The sequence below is a fragment of the Paralichthys olivaceus genome, chromosome 9 (genome assembly GCF_024713975.1).
Source record: "Paralichthys olivaceus isolate ysfri-2021 chromosome 9, ASM2471397v2, whole genome shotgun sequence".
Classification (NCBI taxonomy): domain Eukaryota; kingdom Metazoa; phylum Chordata; class Actinopteri; order Pleuronectiformes; family Paralichthyidae; genus Paralichthys; species Paralichthys olivaceus.
Genome location: NC_091101.1, coordinates 19,514,742 through 19,539,156, shown reverse-complemented (window position 1 = coordinate 19,539,156; position 24,415 = coordinate 19,514,742). Strand labels below are relative to the sequence as shown.

The following is a 24,415-nucleotide window of genomic DNA, read 5'->3' as shown; positions in this document are numbered from 1 at the left end:
GAGAGGTTGGGAATGAAGAAAACATGAGATAAAGGGCTTTGCCTTCACACACTCACTTCAGTTACTGCTCAGCCCCCTGAGATTGACCCCCACCTGTGCTACCATGAACGGATGAGCTTGTTTTGAGCAAGGCCTTTGTCCAGCACAAGTATTTAGACATTAAGTTATGTTGTTTCCTTATGCTGAAAAAAAGTTCTCCACCCTAAACACCATACATTTGGAGACAAAACAGAATTTCCTTCAAATTTGTTTAAAAAGGAAAAAACTATACTCACGTTGACACACATATATTCTGACCCTTTCTAAGAAAAGGGAGGCACCAAAGCTGAATTAAATAGTTTGCTATATTTTTGTTAAATTTAATGTTTGTTATGATTTGGTCCTCAGATTTTTGGGAAGGGACTGTAACCTGTGTTGTTGTCTTGTTGTATAAAGACAATCATTTGTTCCACAGACCCAACAAAAGTGCTGCTGATACATACATCACAATAAAAGTGTGACAGAGACCGAAGTGTGGTTGGCCATGTGTCTGGCACACTGCAGTCAGGGGGTAGAACACACACTAACACACACGCACTGCACCCACACACAAGGATTTAGCTTGACCTCTACAATGTCACATGTTGCCAAGATGCATCTTGGCAATTGTCCTGCACTGAAGGGATTTGTGGGGAGAAGAAGAGGGATGGGAATGGGGGATACAGATAGGTTGGTGGAGTCAGCCCTGGATTTATGTGTCTGTAACGGAGCCATTTATGAGAAGGCAGTTGCCCCTTTTCTTCAGGGGGAGTTGCTCGTTTGCCATGGAGGCTGCTGTGCAAATATTAGCTGTCCCGGTGCACCTGCTGCCATTGTGGGATTCTTGCCCTCCCTCCTGGTTTCCCACCCTGCATCACTATACAATTCATTTGTCAAACACACAAAGGAAGAGAGACATACAATAGAGTCGCATTTTAGCATTGCCTTGGCCCCACATTGGTGTCCTGACACGAGATAAACAGGGATTCGACCTCCCATCCCCCAGGGCTGGTGCTGCTCTCCTTTAATCTGGGGTAGCAGGCCTCATACCTCAGCACTGGTCAGTCACAGGCCACAGTGTTCACAAGGGGCTGACCACTGCCGGCCAACCTCATCTACATATGTATTTATAGCTTCTAACAGACACAGCGGTGTCAGGGTTTGGGGGCAGTAGATGGCGGTATGTATTTATGTTGATGGGAGGACTTATCTCCTTGTCCCCCTCTTCCAAAGAGTTTTGTGTTTACCCTCAGTCAACTTTAAATCCTTTTAATTCCCCTTTGTCTCATCAATATTTATTTCCCCCTGTTGCATAAACTATGCTGGCCATGTGTTCTCTGCTGCTGGACCACTCTGACTACTTTCCAAGCACCCCTCCTCCCCATGATAGCCTAATTTAGGTTTGATATGAACTAAATTATTTTCAAGCAAATTAATTTGAAAATGAATTATTATTATTATTAAAATGCATCAGCCAAGTGCATACATGTAGACATACTCCTATTGTTCAGTCTTTAATTTTGTCTTCAGTGTATTTATTTGTGTATAATGGTTCATTTTCTCTCCTTTGTGAATTCTAGTCGTTAATTAAAAATAAGATGAAGGTGAAAGCCTTTCCTTAGTCCAACATATTATACAGAAATGCCATTAATTTAAGCAATTAGTTTTACATTTTACTTGGCCACCTTGTGAAATGAACACATTTTCTTTTTAATTTATTATTTTGAAATGGAATCAGATTTTTCTTTGTTTAAGTGTCCAAATGGCTTTAGGTCCTCAGGATTAAATAAATAAAACAAGTTTTAAAGCATCACAAACACTGCTAATAAACTTTTTGTCTACAAGTTAAACAAGTCCTCTCCCTGAATTTAAATGAAGATGAGAGAGCGTGTGTAGTTAAAAGTTGATGTCATTGACCCTTTCAATACTTTACATCAAACTTCTTCAATTTATCTTAAAATTACATTTTAGGGAATTTGGAAACCAATAACCACCGTTTAGGTTTGGATAATGTGTTAAGAAAGAATGTGGGAACATTCTTAATGTGCCATATAACAGTAAATATAACATGAAAATAAATTAATATATGAATATTAGTCCAAACACTTGACATGTAACCTGGTTGAAGTGTTTTTACAGGCAAGTGGGTGACCTCTCAGTAATTGTAAGAGAGTGTGTGTGTGTGTGTGTATCCTCACAGCCATAGAGAAGGGTGTTCCCTGGAGTTGGCCATGATTACTCTGTGTATTGTTGCTTACTCATTATGTCTGACAGGTCACCACGTCTGCTCTTTCTGCCATCTCCTGTGCACTGGTGTAAATATCAATGGTGCAACCGGTGCAGTGCACTGGGGCCCAGAAGCCGTCAGGGGCCCATGTAGCAAAGCAATTTTTTTTGCTGCTTTACTATTCAAGGCCGACCCTCTCGCTCATAGACTATTTCACACAGTCCTCAAAGTAGCCATTCAACAGTATAACTAGAATCATTATCACCCAACCTTCACGGGGTTTCACTTCTATTCCTGAAACTAACGAACTGTTCCAGGCTGTCCACCCTGGCACACTGAGCAGTGCTCAGGATGATGCACTTTACAGCAGATATTTATCTTCCCATTTGCCTGGAGATCTCCTTGCATTCAGAGCTTGCTTGAATCTGAAACAGCAAAAGAGCCAACTGTTAAAGACCTGGCCAAGATGCTCATTGTGGTCCACTGCCGCTAACCGCCAGCAACCCCTAGTTATGTTTGCACAGCGTTTCCGTTTTACCACACCATATCTATCACAGTTGTGACCACAGGGCGCTCGTTCTCCCGGCTCAACAAATGTATTCACTGAATCTCTGCGGCTCATGCTGCCGCTTGAGCAGGAGAGTCCCAGTGAATCAGCTTTACCTTCATTAGGAAACAGCATAGCCCATCATTTGGAACAGTACAGTGAATGTCCATAGGATAAACTTCCAATAGGTGAATAATGTTACGCAGTGGGATCAGATTTTTAAATCTGTAGCTGTGACTTCTCATAGGTTGAAAATGCACACCCTTTTTTTTCTGTTTATTCTGATTTAGTTATTGTTTTATTTTTTGTATGATGAATTTTTGACATTTTGTGCACTTTTGGCCTCATTTGCTGCAGCAACATTGGAAAAAGACATTTGAGAAAGTTTAACTCAATGGACACCTTTTTAAATTGCTAGTTCAGTCAAGAGTCTGATAATTCTGGATTACAATTGCAGTGAATTGCTGCTGCTTGCAAGAAATCGCCTGAAGCTAACCTCAACACACTTTTGTCAAACAAGGCAAAAAATCCAAACGGGGGAGGCAAGACTCCAATTAATTGGCCATAGATATGCAGCTACATGAAACCATCAATGGGGAGCAAACAGCTTTAACTTTGTTTCTAATGTAATATAAACTTTAATTAATAAAGTGTGTGATGAAGTGGAGACTTATCAAACAAGCCCTGTGTCCATTAAAGGCCCTAAACCCTCACAAGGCAGACATATTAAACCCAGTTTCAAAACGTGTTTATGCGCCCATGGAGAAAAACAAGGAGAAATGCCGAGACATGAAGAAAAAGAAATTAGTTTGTGTAATTAGTGAAAATTAAGAGCTTTTAATCCAGGAGGAGGGGTGAAAGGGAATGGAAGATAGGGAGGGGGAGGGAATTAAGAGGGAAGTATTGGCATGGTGAGATGGGTGGGAGGGACTGTGTTACTAGTGCTTAGCTTACATTTGTTTGCCCCTGAAGAAATGAGCTAGGACCCAAAAGCACACACCTAATAAAGAAGCTCATAATAAAAAAATATAGTTATTCTAGTAAGGGGCTTTGGAAGCACAGCTTCCTTCACCTACAGGCTTTCTTTGTTCTGAAAAATAAAAAGGGTCTTGTCACATTTTTGCGAGACTTTATATGAGCAGAAGGAGATTCGGTTCCATTAGGTAATTATATGTAGACAGGAATGATTTGATATTGTCAGCTATTCAGTCGCCTGGATTTTGGGACCAGTAATGTTACTTTTCTTAAACCTCTATGGATAATAAATTCTGTTCTATAAAGATAAAAATAATCAGCTTTATGGACCACTGTGAGGCTCTTATTTTCTCATATCAACACAGCCAAGTGTCTATAGCTCTCATTTCCCACCTTTTTCCATAGCAGACGGTTTCTCCAGCTCTATATTATCAACAGAAATGTTATTTCCAGGTCCATCTGAGGGTGGCATTTCTTTGCTCCATTCCATGACACACATCAAGACAACGTCCACTGACAGTTTCTGCTTCACCAGCCCTGACCTTCTAAAATCAATCCAGATGTTTCAAGTGATGGGCAGAAGAGGTGAAGACGGAGGGAGCAGCTGGGGTTTTGGAGACAGGGTGATAGTATTACATTAGATGGAAAAGTACAACCGTCTCCCCAGCAGGATTCACACTGCTACAGAGGAGAGCAAATAAAGCAGACGGCACTGCATGTGTTCAGCGGCCTCTGCAATACATACATGAGTTAAATGTGCTCTTCATGTCGGGGCCAAACAATCATCTGAGGAATACGGACCATTTGAGGTTTAAATGTAGCAAAGCAGTTTTCACACCCGAGCGGAGGATGTTAAGTAATTTCCAAACATTGTCTCAGGTAAGGACCCCCTATTGTTTACAACAGAGGCATGAGCCATTTTAGTGTGCCTTTCTTAGTGTGCCAGGAGCCATGCGAGTGATTGCTCTTGCCTATGAGCTCACTTAACCTCTCCCTCCCGCCGAGTCTTTCTGCCAAAACTGCTCTTAATTGATGTTCTAAGTTCTTCTGTGGCCCACGCCTTTGTCTTCAAACAGGAATTACAACTCTTATTAAATAGCTGTTTTTTTCATGATCAGCTGGATATGTAATTCCTTTTATAAAATAAAGTACAGTAAAAAATCAACTCAACAAATTAACTACTTAAGACTACCCAGGATCCCATGGTTCTTTATCCTTATATAAACCAGAGAGCTCCCCCGTCTTAACGTAAGTACCCACAGTCCTTTACATCTTTTTCAGTAGACAGATGGTAAAACACTGCGTTCACTGCCGACAATTATTTCATCCAGTATCTTAGAAAGCACATATTCCTGTGAATTTCTGCCCAACTTTCAAAGTGAGGAGTGTTTTGATTGTCCCGCCCTCTAAACAACCCTCGGCTCACAGCGGGATCACGATGTTTGTTTTCAATGAAGATTCTCAAGAGATGGTTTAATCGACATTTAACACCGAGCCGAGTGTCTATGAGAAATATTAGGCTTTTTTTCTGTAGGTGGTGAAATTCTATTGGCATGCGTTTTTCTAGAATTCAGTAGTGTCATCGGGCTGGCCAGCAAGATGTACAGAACAGTATTTTTTGTCTGATTCATCTATTTTTGTCTGACTTCAAAATTTGAATGCATGATAATTTGCTAAATGATGCATTTTCTGAACTGCTTTCACTCTGGCCTTCCCTTGGAGAACCAGAAGTTTTTGCTCGATAACCACACTCATTGCCTATTAAAGTTTAATTATACATCAAAATGGATTTTGCATCATTGGAAAGCAAAGTTTAACCAGTGTGTTGAATGCAACAGTGTCTCATGACTCTGAATTTGTAAGTAGCGGTAGATGTAATGTATCCACTGCCTTCCACTGTGCACTGTGTACCCCTGGGAAATGGAGTCAGCATGGGTTTCCTCTGTTGCTTTTAAATGCGTGGAGTTCCTTAAAGCTGAAGCCCATGGATGGCCACTGGGAATTCTCTGTGAGCTTCCAGCTCTGATAAGAAGACAGCTACCTTCAGCAGAGGTAGAGGCTGGATAGAGAGGATGAGGTTGGGAGACTATGGAGGAGAAGAAGAGGAAGGAATCACAAATTAAGGATGTGGAAAGTGTATGTATATGTACTTAGTGTTTTGTTTTTTCAGCTTGATTAATATGATGGATTTGTGGCTTGTACGTATCATGATAATGCCATAAACATGAGGCTAAACTAGGATTTCTCTGAAAGTTTCCATTGCACAAACACTATAAAGCTGAGGGGATATGGAGACCACTCATCCTCCATCTGATGGAATTGGAAGGCAGAAACGGTGCTCTGTCCTTCAGTGGTGGCCTACTTTGAAAGTAAAATAGCAACTATTGGAGAAAAAAGAATGCCAATACAGTACTTAATATGCATGCATATCAGACTAGTGCAATGCTGTGGAAGACACCTGAGAGGAATATGAAACTCTGGGCCAGGTGCTTGGTTTCCCGAGAGAGCGGGGACTGGAGGGTTTGGAGAACAGAGGGAGTGTTTGAAGTCCTAGAGGACGGTGCTGATTGTGGGTGGTATGGGAAGTCATAAGCCTCAAAAACACATGCTGCCACCTGTTTCTCTGAAATATGCTGCCATGCAATTTGCTGGGTCTTGAAAGGCATGTGCAACTCGGAAGATTAATTTTCTGAGTGTGTTTCTTGTTAACTGTTCTTGTTTGAAGATCTTGTGAAAGAAGATGGACTCTTACGTTTCTGTGGTTGAACACTTGGAGGAATTTATAATCACAACTTTTCTTAAAGTGAAATTTAAGGAGTGCTCAATGCAGGATATGTTAGTACAGGACACAATTTAGATGAAAAGTAATATCTTGTTTTTTTAATCCATTAACATTTAACATTAGATTATCTATAAATTAAAAATAAACAACATTGGTAAAAGGTCATATTTTAATTTGAATTTCAATAAATAAAATATTAACATTTTCTGAGCAGTCAGAGAGGAAGATGCTGGGAAATTTTCATTATCTGACCTCAAACATAGCTGAGGATTTAGGTATTTCTTATTAAACTTGAATTCATGTCTCTTATTTAATTCAGTCTTAAAATTTGGCTCCTTTTTGGTTGCTTCTTTCTTTGACAAACACTGTGGTGAAGTGGTTCCCACTTTTCTCACAAGAGCCCCAGCCCCACCAGAAACTCCTGGGTTGAAAAAGATGAGGCAACTGTATCAGGATGAGGAAAATGCCTCCTCTATCAGTAGTGTGCACAGGTAATGAAATCATGCACATACATACATGGACACACAGGCAATTCTGCATTACAGTAGTGAAGGATTTCTGGCAGGAGTCTGCTGTATATCCTTTCCCCCTTCCTCCACCTTCTCTGATAGGGAAGCTTATCCTGTGCCTCCTCTCCCAGCACTGCCTGGATCAGTGTGAATCAAGCGGAGATATGATACAAAGTAGAGAAAGGAACAAGAATGCAATCATGCTCTGCTTTCTTTTCAAACATGAACGTGGATCAGTGTCATTGTCAAGTTTTAAAAGCGATTGTCCTTTTGTTTTCTGGAATTTGATTTCTGTCATGTTTTTCCACATTGGTTTTCAAATCAGTGAATCAAGACAGTCAGCACTGTGTGAACCATAGAACATGGCACAGTGAAGTACTTGTTAGTGCATATATTTGTACAGTTCATGTTGATTCCCTCGGACACATTTCTCAGGTTGAGCGCATCGGTCCAGGGGCTGGTACTTAAGAGAATGGCAGCAGTAACTGTTTAGAGCAACAAATTGCTTAAGTGATGTACTTACATGTCAAAGCACCACAAACTCTGCCGTTTAAGAGCTGTAATGGCAGTGTTTTAGATAGTGTGTTTTCACAAGAGTGGTGTCATAAAAGCATATCAAATGTAGAAATATAATTTATTTAGAGATAGTCGACTGCAGAGGACGGTGCAGTAATGCAGTGTGATGAATAGCCTGGCATCTTTCCCGCGTTAAACAGCAACGAGTTTGATATAGTGCTCTCGGAAGCTACCAAAATTTTGTTTTGCAGTGTGCAAAGCGCTGCATGTGCTTTACTGTGTGCACTATATCAAGCATTTAATAGATGTGCCATGACATAAACAGATTGTGTGTATTGGGCTGTATTTTTCCCCACATTTCTTGCATTTCAACCCAATTCTGTCTTTGTGACTGCTGGAGAAATGTCAGTATGATTTAGCTTTTTTTTCTCTTGTACAATTTGTTTTGGCAAAATTTAGCAATTTATCTTTAACATGTGTGCACTTAGACTTGATATGTCCGAGGCAAAAAGGAACATCGATAAAGTCCACCTGACAGCTGACTGGAGACAAACATCAGGTGCGAGCACAACCTGTGTTTATCTGTTTGTTTTGGCTATTAGGGACAAAATAACAGGTGGGAGTGGAACACTTTGAGAATTCACATTGATCTGTTTTTTTTCTGTTTTATGTAGTCTGTATGTGCAATTTTAAGTGTGTGCATATTCTTATGTGGATTTGTGCTCATATATATCTGAGTTTTTGTTTACAGAGGTTGTTTCAGTCAGCCAGAGTGGGGATTGTACCAGTGAGTCAAAAAATTCTAAAGGCACATGTCAAGATCAAGGCCAGTGTGTGTTTGTGTGTGTGAGAGAGAGAGGGAGAGATAGCAGTAAAGTAGGCTGACCAGGCCAAATAAACTACACAGAGAACACACATTCCAGAGATCATCTTATGCCATTGGATATGTATTTGCCCTCACGCAGTTCCCCTTCATCTAGCAGCACCTACTGAAAAGGCTTAGAGCAGCAGAAGCCTGTGTACTTGCTTTTGATCAGCACACCACAGCAACTTTATTAAAGCACAGTATATGTTTCACCACATGCCCTCACGCAATTTTGATGACGGCTCAGTGACCTAATGGAGGCTATTTTGATTTTCTGAGCTATACATCACTTAGCTCCCTGCTCATCTTACACATCGCCATGATAGACATCTCTGATATCTTGCTAGAAAAAGATATACTGAGAAAAATAGTTTATTGCATTTATTTGCTCATTTTCCTCGACTTGAGTAACTTCACTGGGAAGTGTTTTTTGTTTTTTTCGCCGGAGATCAGAGATGAAGGAAACATAACTTGACATGTCTTCTCAGAGCATTCTCATGTTTAAATTAAATATCTACATTGATCACATCATCATCATATCATTTCCTGGGTGTCATTATGTATCAGCTACTTTTTTCCCCACTACATCAAAAGTATGGCTTTTTACTCAGTAGCTCAGCATCCTTTTTACTGCCAACAGGTTAATACAGGAGCCCATCCAAGTCATCTAGACAGCAGCACTGGAGCGTGACTCAGTAAGAGGTGGGCTACACTTAAATTGTCTGCGGTGCTCAGTGCCCAAAAACACCACGGGCACCCCTAATGCCACTGGAGCACAAGTCCAGAATCCAATCACAGTACAACTACTGGAGTCAACAGATGTGCACTGTCAGACACAAAAGCCTGCTTTACATACAGGGTTCTGACCTCCTGCCGTCTCTTTTAGTACGAAAGCAAGTCTGTAATTATCACTCATTAAGCCTGACTAACCTGTTGATCTTCTCGCTGACTAAACAAAGGATAATTGTAATCCAGATTTGGACCCTGTACTGTGCATTGTGTAGTGTCAGGAGGTGCACTCTTGTAATCCCAATTTAAAATAATTACTGGTTCGCTGCTTTTTATGTCATAGAATTATAATGGCATGTCAGTTACACATGAGGTGTCCATTTGTGTGCGTCTATTTACAGTTCAGCTCTTTCATAGCACTCATCAAGGTCTCGTCGTGTATCTAAGAGATCCTGTCATTTTCATAGTATCTCTAGCTACAATTATGTCTTTCACGTCTCCTATTATATGTCTGTTCGAAGTCAATGGAAGAAGGGACTTCTCTGAAGTTAATAGGAAGTATTTCCCATGTACTACAAAGCCACAGTGTTTGAGTCAGTTCTGATGCAGGCCTTTTCGTAGCAAGAGTTGTACTTGTGGTCGAAATCGCTCATGTTTTTCATTTTTTTCTTTCACTCTTGTTTTTCTGTATTTTTAGGCCTCTTTTTATTATCCTTCTGCCTCTCCTCCTCTTTATTTATTGTCCCTGAATACATGGACACAACACCCACACAAAGCACACAAGTACTCCCCAATTACTCTTTAAAATACTCTATCGCTTTAATTATAAGCATATGTGTATAAACAGGAACCTGTAAGGTTCCTATCAATGTATTTACAGCAGTATGATATCTAGTTTTGACATTTTTCTGTTCAGTGCTTACTGTGACACAAAATGTTTAGACGCTAATAGTGGCTGACTGTGCCTGGAGGGCTTTGGGCATGATGGTCACAATGCAGCGTTTGCAATGAAGATGTTACTGGGTTTAATCAAAATGTTTGAAAACAGCCATAAAGCACGTGTATTCATCAAGAAAGAGCATAAGCTATAAGAGAAAGATAGACAGAGAAGTAGTCGTGGCAAACATCGGGGCAGGTGAGGTTCTGCATGTTTTAGATACAAATGCAGTTCACGACTGAGTGCCTCTCTTTATGCTCATATTCTCCCTGCCTCGCTTTTAACTCCATCCCCAGGTGCCGCATGGTGCATCTTTAATCAGGGCAGGCCTGCTTTGACACCTTCATGTCACCAGAACATGCTTCTCTGCAGCTGTGTGAGGAATATTTACCAAGAGTTGACATGAATGAAGCCTCAACGACATTGTGGACCCAGCTTTTTTATTCTATGTACATGTATGTGAGTGTGTGTGTGTGTGTGGGGGGGGGGGGGGGGGGGCGGGTCTGCACTGCATGCATTTTAGTGGCAGACATGGCACCAGCTGTCTTGTATGTGATTGGGGACTTACAGCTATACTGTTTATGTCTGTCCCTGTGTTGATTGCCAAGGATAAACCTATTTCTACTAACAAGCGTAAAGTCAAGCTGCCAGAAAGAGAAAAAGTTATTCTCCCTCCTCTTGCCCACATCTCTCAGCAAACCTTGACATTTTCCAGCACAGAAATGTGAAGTATTTCTTAAGTCCTTTCATGCCTCAGTAGACAAATTGGATCAACCTATCGGTTAACCTTCACAAGAAGAAGAGATAATACTTGAGTGAATTTCTTAAAAATAAAACATAGGCATGGTTGTCTTTTCCTTGTTTGACAACCTTTCATGAGTCACTCGTCTTAGCTGTTTGCTTAGATACACCTGCATGTTTTATTTTTTTTACAAAAAGGAAAAGGTGATTGCATTGAGAGAGAGCCTAAATTAAATAAATGTAGATGTTATTAGCTTTTTTCCGTCTCTTTATTAGTGGGTATGGCCCTCGACAGTTCAAAGTTGCACAGGCCACAGTTTACAGTTAGTTAGGTTTTAATCCATGGTTGAGAGAAAATGTACCAATAGTGATGTTGCCTGAATAAAAACCCAAGCAGTTAAAGTTTAAGTGATCTTACTTTGATAGTACCAAATGTCTTGTGACAGAACAAACATCAAAGTTCTATTTTCTTACTTGTTTAGCATCCTATTTCCATACTGAAGTAATAAACAAGTAATCAAAAACACAGAAGAGGGCCGTGCCTGAAAGGGTAGAGGAATATCTGTGTTATAAAAGAAAGAGGGCAGATTATGTTCTGTCAGCTAACAAATGAACAAAATGCAACCTTGTCGAACATGCTCCAAAGTAGGACACTCACTGCACAGACAAAACCCAAGCATTTTTTCTTGTGTAGCAGACAGTATAAATGGAATCCAGGAGATCTTCTGTCCTATTTCACCTGTGTGTTGAATGATACAATGCATTTACAGTTCACTGTAAGAACATTGACTGTTGAAATAAGGATAGAATCTGATTCATTGTAAACCAAGGTGTTTTTGTAAATTGCCTGGCTACAAGGCCAAACATGTATCTGTGAAACCACAGGGCTGAACTGGATGCTGATATTTCTATTTGTATGTAATATCTAAAAGGTGATGAGCTGTATAGGTGCACATCTCAAAAAGCCTCTATCACCATTTTTCTGGGATTCTTTCTGTTCTTGGTCCCATGTAGCACGATGTTGGAGTGGTAATAGAGACCATGGGGACATCAGTAATCCTGCCAGCTGTCCAAGGAACAGCCTTAGCTTCAAATCTCTGTTCTTCATTCCCTCACAGTGACACAAGCCGAGCTTCTGAGTTGTCTGCTGAATGCTTAAGGTGGACAGCATGCCTGGGTCTTAGCGGACGCCAGGGGCAGCCATTTGGACCATCAGCTTATGCCTTCTCACCAGTGCTCAAGCGCATTGGGTCACAACGAGCTGCCCTGGCACAACCAGAGAATAGTTTCCTCAAACTGATTGGCTGTCAAGCTCAGTCCAGTCACTGCCCCCAGGAGCATGTCTCCATGTCCAATTTAAGAGGCAGAGTCAGAGCCTTCCCACACTCTGTGCCTCTGAGAAAGAGAACAACAGTCGTGTGTAGATGTAGGCAGATTAAATGCACTTGTTGAATTGCTATACAAAGATCCATATCATTGTCACTGTGTGTGTTCAACATTGGTTTGTTTTGGTTATTTATTTCAATTCCACAGTCTGTTTTGGACTAATTTGTTCTTTGTTTGGTGTAATGGAAGATTGTGACCCACAAGAGACACTGCAGCATCGTCCCATCCCCTGTAATCAATGCAAAAACTTAATTGTAAAAAGATCAAATGGCTATTGGCTTTAGATACTTCACTTGACATAAAACTCAATATCAACAGTAAAACAGAACATTTGTCAGGGTTTACATTTAGTTATATTCTTATTAATGACACAAGAAAAGATTCCCCTCTTTGTAAAGAAACTGGGAAGTGGGTCACTAAGGGAAATCTGTGTTGTTTCAATTAGAAGAGTAAGAGTAGGAGTTTTTCTTACTGGGCTCTGGTCCAGGTCCAGCTGTGTTCTTTCCACCGTGGGCTGAGCCTCTCCCTGCATACTGAAAACATTACTGGCCCACAGGTCACAGTGTCACTCTGCAGGACATATCCTGCTCCATATACACACCTTTTATTCAAACATCTAGATAACCAGAACCAGATGGGTTCGATGGCAGGACAGATAGCTCCTGAAAACTAGCATGCCTAAAAAGTGAACAGGTGCATCCATATTTTTGGAACTGTGTTTTGACACACACGAGTGTGCATGCACTCATACTTACCACACTATCCACAGTTTCCATCATCATTATCATTATCAGCCACTTCCCCCACTCCCTGTTATCATTAGGGATGATGATGATTGCATGGTTGAGAGCTCCATCTCTTCCCCCAACTGCAGCTCCAATCTAATGGTTCACCTTGAGCTGAGAAGTAAAAAAAAACAGCTTTGGCACTTCTGTAATTTCAAGGTTATATACTAGCAGACCAAATAACTTCTCCAAATAACTTGAAGTCTATGTGTCATTGCTATGAGAGAAGAGCACATGTTTAGTTATAAAAACAAAGTAAGCAAAGAAAATGTTTTCTGCCTTTTGACACACAATCAATGCTAATTTTAAACTGAAAGTGAAAAAAAATGTTAATGTCTCTAAGTGAGAGGGATTTGTGTGAGAGAGTATGCTTTTGAGAACCAAGATAGGAGGAGGATTTGATGAAGTTGTGTGTATGGCTCTGGGGTTGAGAAATCAACCTCTGTTTAGCCTTTGTTTACAGGAGAAATTGGTTACAGCTGGATATGACTGGTCAAGGGGTGCGTTCAGGTCTTTAGAGTGCTCTGTGTTTTTGGAACTGTTACTCATTATTCCAGTAATGACTGGGCCAGACACTGTTTTGCCCTCCCACAATTCTTTATCAAGCCATGAGATGTTTAGCAAAAAATATTTGGTTCACTATGATTTTCTATGTAGACATACTTAATTTCAAAGGATTAATAACACACATTCAAACACACACGCAAACGTAACATCTATATATACAAGCTGCAATCTAAAAGTTCACAGGCTTCACCTCTCACAAGTTAAAACCGTATCTGATTTAAGTTATGATTCCATCCCCTTCAAAGTAGTCACCTTGTGTCGCAATATATCCCTTCCAGCACTTCTGCCACACTTGGAATGCTCCCTGGAAGTCCTGATCCGTAAGAGTGTCAAGCACCATCTGTGACACACGCTGGATCTCATTGGATCGCAATCTCATTCAGCTTGAATTTCATTTTTGGGAAGATGGCAAAGTCGCAGGGAGCCAAATACGTAGAGCAGGGCGGATGGAGGTCTATGATTGAGTTGGTTTGGCCAAATAATGTGCAGACTTCCAATTCACAATGATTGGGCCCATTCTCATGATGGAGTACCTGGTTGCAATCTTTCCAGAGTTCAGGTCTGTCTCACAAAATGTCCTCTGTCAGATGCTTCAGAACGGAGCAGAATGAAACAATCTCATCCAGGAAGATGAATTCAGGATCTCATAAACCAGCATATGTCAACGAAAACCGTAAGCAGAGTCCTAGTCACACTTACATTGGTCTCTGGGTTGTAGCCATACATCCAACTCTTGTCACTTCCCCGTACATACACTCACAATGGTTACCAATGTTCACTTTTTATTGAAAGTCTATTGAAGTGGTGAATATTAAACAGTTTTTGAGGCTATAATTTGTTCTGCTGCTGAACTACATGGTGTTTTGTCTCTATTATTTTGACCAGCCCCTTCAAATCAATGAGGGTGGGCTAAAGAAAAGACGCACACCTTTGTACACTGCAGTACAGTTGAACAACACATCATTCAGTTGATAGATAATCAACATCTATTTAACAAATATTTAATAATGCAACATAAAACATTTTTATTTGCAACATAAAACACCTCTGTGGAATTGGTATTTCTGTGGATCAGGCAAGGCCAGTGATTCTTCCTCAGAATCCATCTCCTTTAGACAGGCTGGCAGCTCTCCAGCAGCTCAATCCTCATTGTGAGTCCCTGAGATGGAGGACAGGGCACATGTTTGCAGGCAGATTGCACATTTGAGGGAATAAATTGCCTCGTAGAGGACCAGACTCCACATTGTCTGTTCCACTCTGTGTTCCTTTGCCTTTAAATATGTTTGTTGAAGACCTGTCATCTGCAGTTTCTCTTATTTCTTTTCAAGGCCCCCACATTTATGGTGTCTGGTAGCGGTGCTCAGTCGGATAGTCTATGTCCGGAAGTGAACATGTGGTAGTGTTTAGCTTTGTAATGCCCTGGGTTTTGTGAACGTCTTGAGGGAGATATCGCATGGAAGGCAACCAGCATTGTGATTCTGGGCCAGCAAACAGACTGGATGTCCAAGTGTTGGAGAACTCTCTTTATCACAGCACTTCCCAAGGGTATACCTCAGTCCAAGCCCCACAGAGAAGGCTTAACATAGTTGCCAAGTCATCGTTAATAAGCCAAATCTGTTTTTGCTCAAATAGTCATGTAGTTTTTCAATGAGAGCTCTATCAGTTTGGTGACTCCTTTTGGCATGAAGCAAGCATTCACTCCCCCTCAGTTAATGGAATGTGTATTCTCACCAGAGACTTCTCTTCATGTGTTTATGTTGGCTCCAATGAATCTTTCATGTTTTTGTTAAAACATCATTTTGAAACACTTCCTCCTTGACACGCATCTCAAAGCTCCTCACCCCCGTAAGTTAATATTTCACAATGAATCAGTCTGAAACACTAATGATTTATCATCCATAGGTGCTTGTCTTTTTCTTAACCTTGTGTGGCCAATATCAAGTTAAATGCATTTGACCTGATTATTTCCCATAGAGGGCCATCTGGTCCAAGAATCAGCTATGTGGTAGTTGAACTGTATTATACAGTGGGGTGCAAAGCTTGGAAGTCATTGTTAATATTTCAACAGATTTTTCCAGTGTTTCATGGGGTTTCCTGAAAATATAAATAGCAATAAATATTATAGCTTGTAAGACAACCTGACACATAAGTATTTCATTGGTCTCCCACAATTCCAAAAAAATCTAACTAATTATATGTTTGGTCTTCAGTGATATCGATATTAAAAAGGTCTTGGAGAACCTGGAATGATTTAAACAAGGTCAGGAGGGCCCAGTCTTCACAGTTTGGAGGAGGAAGGGAGTTTTTTCACTGTTAGAAATCACCTAATCTCTTTTCAGTAACTGCAGCAGAAATTTCAACTTCAGTCTTCACATTTCTTCTGCTTTCTAAAATTTCTGCAACACCTTTCCTCGGCTAATGTCCCATGGTACGAGCAGAAATCTCTGCTTTGGATACTCTTTTGACTGTTGTGTGATATTCTAAAAAGCAGTGTCTCATTTTTACAAAGAACAGATTCTGAAATTTGTGTGGAAAACCTGTATTTGATTTGATTTTTTACTGTATTTCAATAAATTTGAGGTGCTTTGATACAATTCAAACTTCAGGGTCATTTACTTGACTTTTTTGCTGAGGCTTTTCTTTGGCTTCTTCCACTGTCTCTATAACTGCTGTTTTGGGGTGGTTCAGTCAGTAAGACTGATGGATTGGAAAGAAGCCTAGACCATTTAACTTTCCACACTGCCATCCAGAAAAGTGCTGCTACAGTTCTGGAAATCTGCGAATCCTCCAATGTTTGATATGTGGCTAAGGAATTTAAGGAAAGGTCTTATAAATTGCACACACATATGTCGAACAGAGACGGATTATTTCAATGAATCTTGTCATTATTACGATTAAAGATGTATGTGAATGGATATTTTTATTAAAAGGCAAAGTCTGTCACAGTATCAAAAATGTTATCTTTTAACTTTATGGATAAGCCATTTGTAACTCGTGTGTTTATATGTCTCTTTTTAAATCCAACAAAAATAGGTTTCATAAAGGAAATTATGTTTTTCTATCTGATGTTTCACAATGGCTGCAAAGAAACCAGAGAGCTGCCAAAAAAAAACTCCCACACTCTACTCATCACAAATGCTCTTCTCAGTGTGAATGCTTCGGAGATTCCATTAACAAATATAAATCAGTCCGAGGGATGACATTGTTGTCAGAGTATTATATTTTAGCCGCTGGACGAGAAGTAAAACACGTTTAAGTTTTGGCGAGCACTTTGATCAGCTGTTATGGACCTGCATTGTTAGACAGGTTAAGCTTTCTTGGCAGAAAAAGATAGATGGGCATGCGTCTGCACACGTACAGAAGACAACATGTAAGTTGCCCTAAGTCTGGTGCCATGTGGTGCTTGTAGTCTCTAGTAACCAGCAACTGTTTGGAGATGTAAGAAAAAACTGTTATGGCAATCCATTTGGTTGAAATCGGCCACTTATAGTCATTCTCTCAGTGTGAAAGTGTGCAGGTCCTCAAGGGCCCATCAGTCCACATGCACTGCTCAGAGGAAGCATGTGACATCTTCCTTCCTTCCTCTGCATTTTGTCCTTCTTCCTTACTCAGTTTGTGGCAACTTCATTTTAATTGACTGGGAATTCACAAATGTTCCCTCGACAGAAAAAGTATTTGGCCAATGAGCATCTCTGAGCTCCACCGAGTCCAAAGTGAAATCTGCCTGTTGTGTTTCATGCTCTGAGCAGACTTTTAAGTTAGAGTGCAGAATTCTGTTTGTTTCTGAAGCAACATCCTCTGATGTTGACAGAAAATCAAAACATAAGACTCTATGTAGCGTTGGTTTATACTTAACACCAATTTTAGCACTTCTTAATACAGTAAACAACTGCATCCCTGATGACATGTGTTGACAGCAAGCACTTGAGTTAGGCAGGTGCCTTCAGCATTGCTTCTTCTGGGTGCCCAGGAGATGTTGCCTCTTTGATTGTTTCTTCAAATATGCAAGCCAGCGCTATGGGAGCAGATTGTTTGTTCTACATTTCCTGGGAGACTTCCACCTTGAGTTTAAACAGAGCAGTTGTGATGATTAGCAACAAAGCGTGCTGCCTCTCCCACAGCCATTGGGAGGAGACAGAAGGGGCTGAGGAACCCTTTTGTTTAATTTAATTTGGCAGTTTTTTTTTTGTTTCTTTATTGTAACTCTCTTTATTCGTCAACTCTCTCTCATTCGTCTACCTCATTCACCAGCTCTCAGTACTTTTCTCATGTATAAGTACAAATGAAGAGTACTACATGATGACATGGGTGTGGACTAAATAATGTCTTCATTATGAAAACAAAGTTCTCTTCATTCAGAACAATTTGTCTGTTGTGTTCAGTCACGAAACAGAGACATGCAACTTCACCACTAAATGTCATTAAATTCTACACACTGATCCTTTAATGAAGATTGAGATTCTGGGGGGTAACACAATTATCTCCTTGACTCTAGCAAGTTGACAGACAGGGCCTAAGGGAAAGAGCTGTTCTTATCAACCATCTACCCACTGTCACCATGACAGAAATGTTGGCACACACAAACAAATGAAGAGGGGAAATGTATCCAAAGGATCGTGCTCTGATGCTGCATCTGATGATATTGCACATCATGTAGTGCCAGTGTGATGATGAAGCAGGCTGTCATCCATCACATCTCTCTTTTATAAGCTTTATGTTAAACCATGTGTGTAGCAGTCTTACCAGTGTAGGTCTGGACACACGGAAAACAAGAGCCCAACCAACTGAGCCACTGTGATGACTGATTTATCTTATTCTTCCTTTACTGAAGGTTTATCTCTTGCATGTTTTATAAGACACAGCATGGTTTTTACTTTAAGGTTGTGAATTAATAATCAATTCTGTGTGTTACTCAAATTATTGCACTAATTGTAGGATGCATCTCTGCATCTGTGTAAGATTGCTTTCAGAGATAGTTGATAGTAGCTGTTTTGTTTTTGTTGTTTATTAAGAGAAGAGTGATACTGAACCAAATTGCTCAAGTTGGCTGGTATGGAAACTATGGTGTTTAATTGGTTTATGCCATCTGTTGCTGTCTTACCCATCTTGGCCTGTCCGCTCCTGTTTTAAACAGCATAAATGTATTCTAATGTATGTAAATGTTTTATTTCACCTTGTTGTAGCAAATCCTGAATAAATATTTTTGAATGTCATTTAAATCTTGCTTTTTTTATGCAACTGAAAGCAGCCAGTGTGGCATTGTGATTAAATAGCATGGCGTACAGTTGTTGAAAATGTTTAATTGTGAAAACATTGCTTTTCCCCCTGTAGTGAAAAAAGACACGAAAGATGAAACTGACGACAGGACGCCTCAATTCAAGAAGAAGGTGAAGGAGCTTCGCATCTTGGACGCTAAGACAGCACAGAATCTTTGTAAGTATCTCCAGTTACATTTTGATATTTTGCAGCAGATCACCAGACCTTTAACACCATTACTTCATACTCTTTAAACTACGACTTTTCAAATCAGAAGTGTCAGTGTTATTTTCCACGCCACTCCAGGCTTTTTCATACCCCAACAAAACAGTAGGAAGCCCTTAACGTTGATAGTATTTTTTTTTCCTTTGGGGAAATGTTTTATTGGCAGTTGTTAGCAGTCTCCACAAGTGCATATAGACTGTGTTCAAGCTCCTTGTCTGTAATCATGTGAAAAGCAAATTTCTATCATAACCAAGCACTAAAGCTGCATGTAGGGTTTTTAATCCCTAGAAGCACAAGTGGACTAAATGTCTAGTGAATGCCTGTTTATTTACCTGAACCACCAAGCTTCTCTTTATTTTAGTATGGTGGATTGGATGTTTTGTTGTTTTGGGCTAACTTCAGGCCTTCTGCCTCAAAATTTCACAAACAGCTCGGCCTTGGCAGCTCAGTATGAATCCCCTTGATTTTAAGCCCATGAAATGTTTGTTTGAATTCAGAACACAAAAAAAAAGAATCTAAGTGGCTGCTGGCAGTGTTGTGTTAATTGGTGGGTAGAGTATTTCTTATTGTTTTCCCATCTCTTAAAGGTTTCATCCACAGCCTTGATAGCCCTTACCTTAGAGATACAATGTAGATGATGACACCTCATGAAATATGCATGTCAGCTGCTAAGATTACAGGTCGACCTCTTGCAACCCCTACGCGAGCCCCTTTGTTTATCCATGTCTTTCTTCCCTGAAAGGACATGGAGAAGGGTATGCAGCGGCCACTGTAGACTGCAAACTGAGTGTGTTTATAGGTGGTCCTGTATACTGTGGGTGAGAAATGGAAGTTGACCAAAATGTAAAAATAAGCAGAGGTATGCATGTAAATCAGACAAACACCAACAGTCATTTGTGCCTCAAAACCAATTTCCATCCTGTGTGCTGCTGATACATTATCTTCCATGAACAGAGGGCGGATGAATGAGTTCATCAGGCAAAATATTGGGGTCTGATGTCAGCTAGGGGCATGTGGCAGGAACATAAGGATGACACATAGCAGCGTCTGTTTGCGTTTGCACTTGTGAGCATGTGTGCACATTTCCAAATGTGCCAGTGTGCGCATGTCACTGCACTTGTGTACGGGCTGCCAGGATGTTGATAGGTGTCTCTGCCATCTTTGATTACTGCCTGAGCAGATGGGCTTTCAATTTGTCATGAGGCAAAAATAAGTGTAGAAAATCTCACTTCCAGAGCGGCGATGGGTGGGACAGAGGTTGTCCTACACGGCTTCCCAGAGTCGCTGAGACACAGCATGATAGATCATAGTCACTGGCTCCTGCAGAACCCTTTCATGTGTCGTAGTTTGGAAGGTTCAGTGGGTAGTGGAACAACATGAATGATGGTGATGTCAGTGCCACTTTAAGTATTCATGGTACAGTGGTTATTCATACATCTAATAAATTGTGTCTGCCATCTGTCCGTCTGGCTGCCCCTACCTGTAGCTTTTACAATAGGCTGCAGGTGAGAATTTGACTTGTCATGAAGACCTGAGAAAATACAGTTTACATTATTACACAGTGAGATCCATTTTGACTATAATCCTCCAATGAGGATAATTCTGTGACTCATTGCTCTTTGTTATTAAAGCAAAGGGTTGAAACATTATATCTAAATTATTTTTTTCTGTATAAATGGACAAATCATGTTGTGAATAAAAGGAACTTAAAGAGTAAGAAGTCTGCAATTATGTGATCCAAGCTATAGAGGAACATGGAGCTGGGTACAGCAACAATAACTCAGTACTTAATGAGAACATACTTCTTGATTTATTTAGAGTGCAATGTGCATTAAGTGCAGACCTCAAACCGAGAACAATCATATCCCATTTGAATCATCAGCTCATTTGTAGCCTGTTTACATAACAGTAGAACAATTCAGCATTTTTAGAATTTTGAAAAAGGGTAGAAAGATTAATTGTCACTGTAGTCTTTAAAAAATCTTTGACACTCTGTAGGCATAGAAATTATTCAAAATCTATGAATTCCACAATGGATACAGAAGCTGTTAGTTGTTAGAGCTGCAGCAATGGAGAACCACTGCACCAAATTTGCATTGTGCTGCAGAATTTGCATTAATTTACCTTCACTTGGACAACTTCTCTTTTTGCCAAAGTTAGACTATCACGCAGCTAGTAAATGACCCAACAGATTCAGGCTGACCACACTCTACAGTGGCACAGAGCAAATAGAAAGAAAAAGATTCATCTGCTGACAATGAGAAACATACAGCACTAAGACAACAAACAAGGATGACAACTTCTATTAGATAATATTATAGCTCAGTAAAGATATAATAAAATCATTGTTTAAAATGTATAAATAAATGCAGATCAGCTAAAAAATGTGGTTTGTTGGTGATTTGTGTTTTATTATATGGTATAAATGTTCCCTTTATTCTGCAGTTCTCTGTCACTAAAGCTGAAACAGTAAAGCTTGGATGTTTAACGTTCATACATTACACCACACATGAAAAACAATAGTAATTGCATTACATGTAGGAGAATTGATAACATAGTAACAGATAATTAAAAGGGAGAAGAAAAGATTCACAACCTCCTTTTGTTGCATGTAAAATGCAGACATCAGGTCCCAGTGCTGAAGTCGTATAACAGCTGTTGAGTGAGTCTCCTCCAACTCATTACCAAACCTCCACCTGTGACTTCCACCTGGATACACCATCAGCTCCAATTTCCACTGTAGACACCCCACCTGGAGATTAACACACCCACGAGGCTGTCCCCTCAGGCAGATTCAGTGTGCTGCTCCTCATCCGCCCAAACAAAACCACATAGTTTCCCTAGATGACACCATTATCGTTAAAAGGTGCAGCTAATAGTTTCTTGTTTTTACAATTAATATTGTTATTATTTTAATTTGATTTTTTTTTAAATTCAGAATCAAGCAGGGATGGTATTACTGTGGCACTTTTCACTGTTTGGGGTAAATGTTGATGTTTTCCTTCCCGTTTTTTCGTCCGGGTGACAGAAACTATCCCGTTGAGGGGCAGAAAGTGTATTAGATTTTCCAAGTGACAAGTTAGGTCTGTGGTCATTTTGTCTGAGGAGCGATGAGTGCTGAAATGTCTCTTTGAACCCTGCAGTCTAATAAGAAAAAAGAGAGGAAATGACTCTCTTCTCTCTCCATCACAACAGCAATTTTCTTGGGCTCGTTCCGCCTGCCTTATGAAGAGATCCGGGACATTGTGCTGGAGGTGGACGAGGAAAGACTGAGCGAATCACTCATCCAGGTAAGACTGATGTTCAGTGTGGTGTGTTAGTTTTTTCACTGTCTCTCACTCACTCACACACTCTTATATCTATACACACACACATGCTTATTTTTATCCTCTGAGAAATATGTGCCTGTGTGGGTGTGTGACAGAGCGACTCTTTGTCCACGTTCATGTGAAAATAAATGTTTTTTTGTTTTTAATTTGCCGTGTCTGGCTGGTAACTTGGCAACCACGTTTTGGTATGGTCTTTTGAATTTGGACAAGTCAGTCTCCTCATTCTCATGTGGACCACAGAGACCCCCCCTCATTCATCCTCTTATAATGGATGGTGAAGGACAAGACTTGGCAGTGTCTCCTCAACTCCACCCTCCTTTCCTTTTGCCTTTGTCTTAAACCGTGATTGATGAGCCTCCTAAAGGCTACTTGTTTTTGCTCCTATTTTATTTTTGTTTTTCTTGTCTCAGAAAGTATTAATTGAAAGCGGGGCAGGTGCATCTGAGGTGAAGATGCGTTATTGGGCTGCGTGAGCCTCAATCTGCACTAATATTTCTTGCCGTGTCCTCATGTCAACCGTTGCTGCAGTCTTACTATCTTTTGTTTATGTTCGATATCAGTAGAAGAAGGTGTAGACCTCAGGAGTGAGCTGCAAATAGAAGATTTGATTTCAGGATAATATTGACAGAGATTCACTGTGTTGCTGGCACAAGTGTTGTATGTAAGATTGTTATTTTTAGATATTTTTTCCAACCATCCTTGGGCATTGTCCGAGTGCTGCTTTCTAGCTTAAGTCCAGAGGTGTCCCCTACCTTGGAGAAATAATTCTATAAAAGAGTTACCTTTGTACTGAGGGCCACATGGCTTATCAACAATAACTCACGCAGTAGTCTGCCTCCTCCCCACTGCTTGGATCCCAGACACTAGTAAATAATGGTGGGGTAATATGTACAGTATTTAGATTGGTCCTATCCAGAGAGCTGCCCTGCAGGACTATTATTTTGGGCTCTGATAACCTTTAATTGGCTCGCGGTCTGGCAGAAAGTGCAGCGTGAACGTTGTGAGATTGCAGACCCCCCTCTGCTTCACGGAGGAGAAAGGAAGTTAAGGTGTTGACCTTTACCAACCTTCAGCCTTTCGATAGCAAAGTAAAAATACTCCATCTGCCAGCAGAGCAGCTGTGTCCTCAGCACCGGGGTCTTGTTGCACACAGCACCAGACAAACGATTGGGCTGGTTTACAGCATGCGTGGATAGCAGGGGAACAAAGCACTTCTCTTGCCACCCAGCAGGTACTACTGACCAAGCTACACTGAAGAAACTGCTCAGTAATCTGGTTTAACTGTGAGCTCTTGAATAGTTTTCGCTCTTCTCAAGGCTGACAAGGCACTGGTACAGATTTAAAGGCAAAAAAAATTTTTGTGACAAACCCAGACAAGATAAAAAGCTACCCCTTCCATTCTCACACTTCTTTTGAAGTGATGCATTTACAGGCATCTGCTGTAACCTTTTAAGATCCTTTTATTCAGTGTTCAAAACAGGAGGTTCTTGTTTCCACACAGTAGCAGCTACTCACCCTGTTTGAGAGAGTTTCTGTTGTTCCTCTGTCCTCTTCCATATCCCTCTTTAATAAATATGAACCAGAACACTGAGGCTGCTGACAAAGAGACAGGCTCACCAAGGCTCAGGAGAGTGAGTGTGAGTTAACAAACATCTGGGAATTAAGCTAATGTCACAAAGTAAAGGGGGGACCTACTGCATTAACTCATCAGTGCAGAAGGAGCCCACATTGTGCAAGTGAGTCACTGCTTATTAATGCTAAAGACAGAGTAATGCCAGGACTGGACAATTAAGACAAAGTTCTTAAGAAAATGTTTGTAGTGGGATCTGTATTTAGTGATCACATTTATCCAGGTCAAATTAATCACTATAAGCAAGTGTTCGCTCTAACTTTGCTAAAACTAAGTTGTTCCCCTTTATTTTCCATGAAGATTACCATCTAATTGACACTTGTATACTAAGTACATGAATATAAAGTAATGCAATCAAAACCTTCACTGAAGAAAACATGTTGCCCTCTCC

General features: G+C 40.4%; 1 protein-coding gene across 13 annotated transcripts in view; it reads left to right on the top strand.

Annotated features, from left to right (window-relative positions):
• The window catches only part of diaph2 (diaphanous-related formin 2), a 323,897-nt gene that overhangs the window by 162,740 nt on the left and 136,742 nt on the right, over window positions 1–24,415 (top strand). For all 13 annotated transcript variants that reach the window (XM_069531062.1, XM_069531060.1, XM_069531059.1 and 10 more), the window contains 2 exons: window positions 18,916–19,017; window positions 22,261–22,355. In XM_069531062.1, coding sequence (XP_069387163.1) covers window positions 18,916–19,017; window positions 22,261–22,355 — 197 coding nt within the window. The remainder of the gene's footprint in view (window positions 1–18,915; window positions 19,018–22,260; window positions 22,356–24,415) is intronic.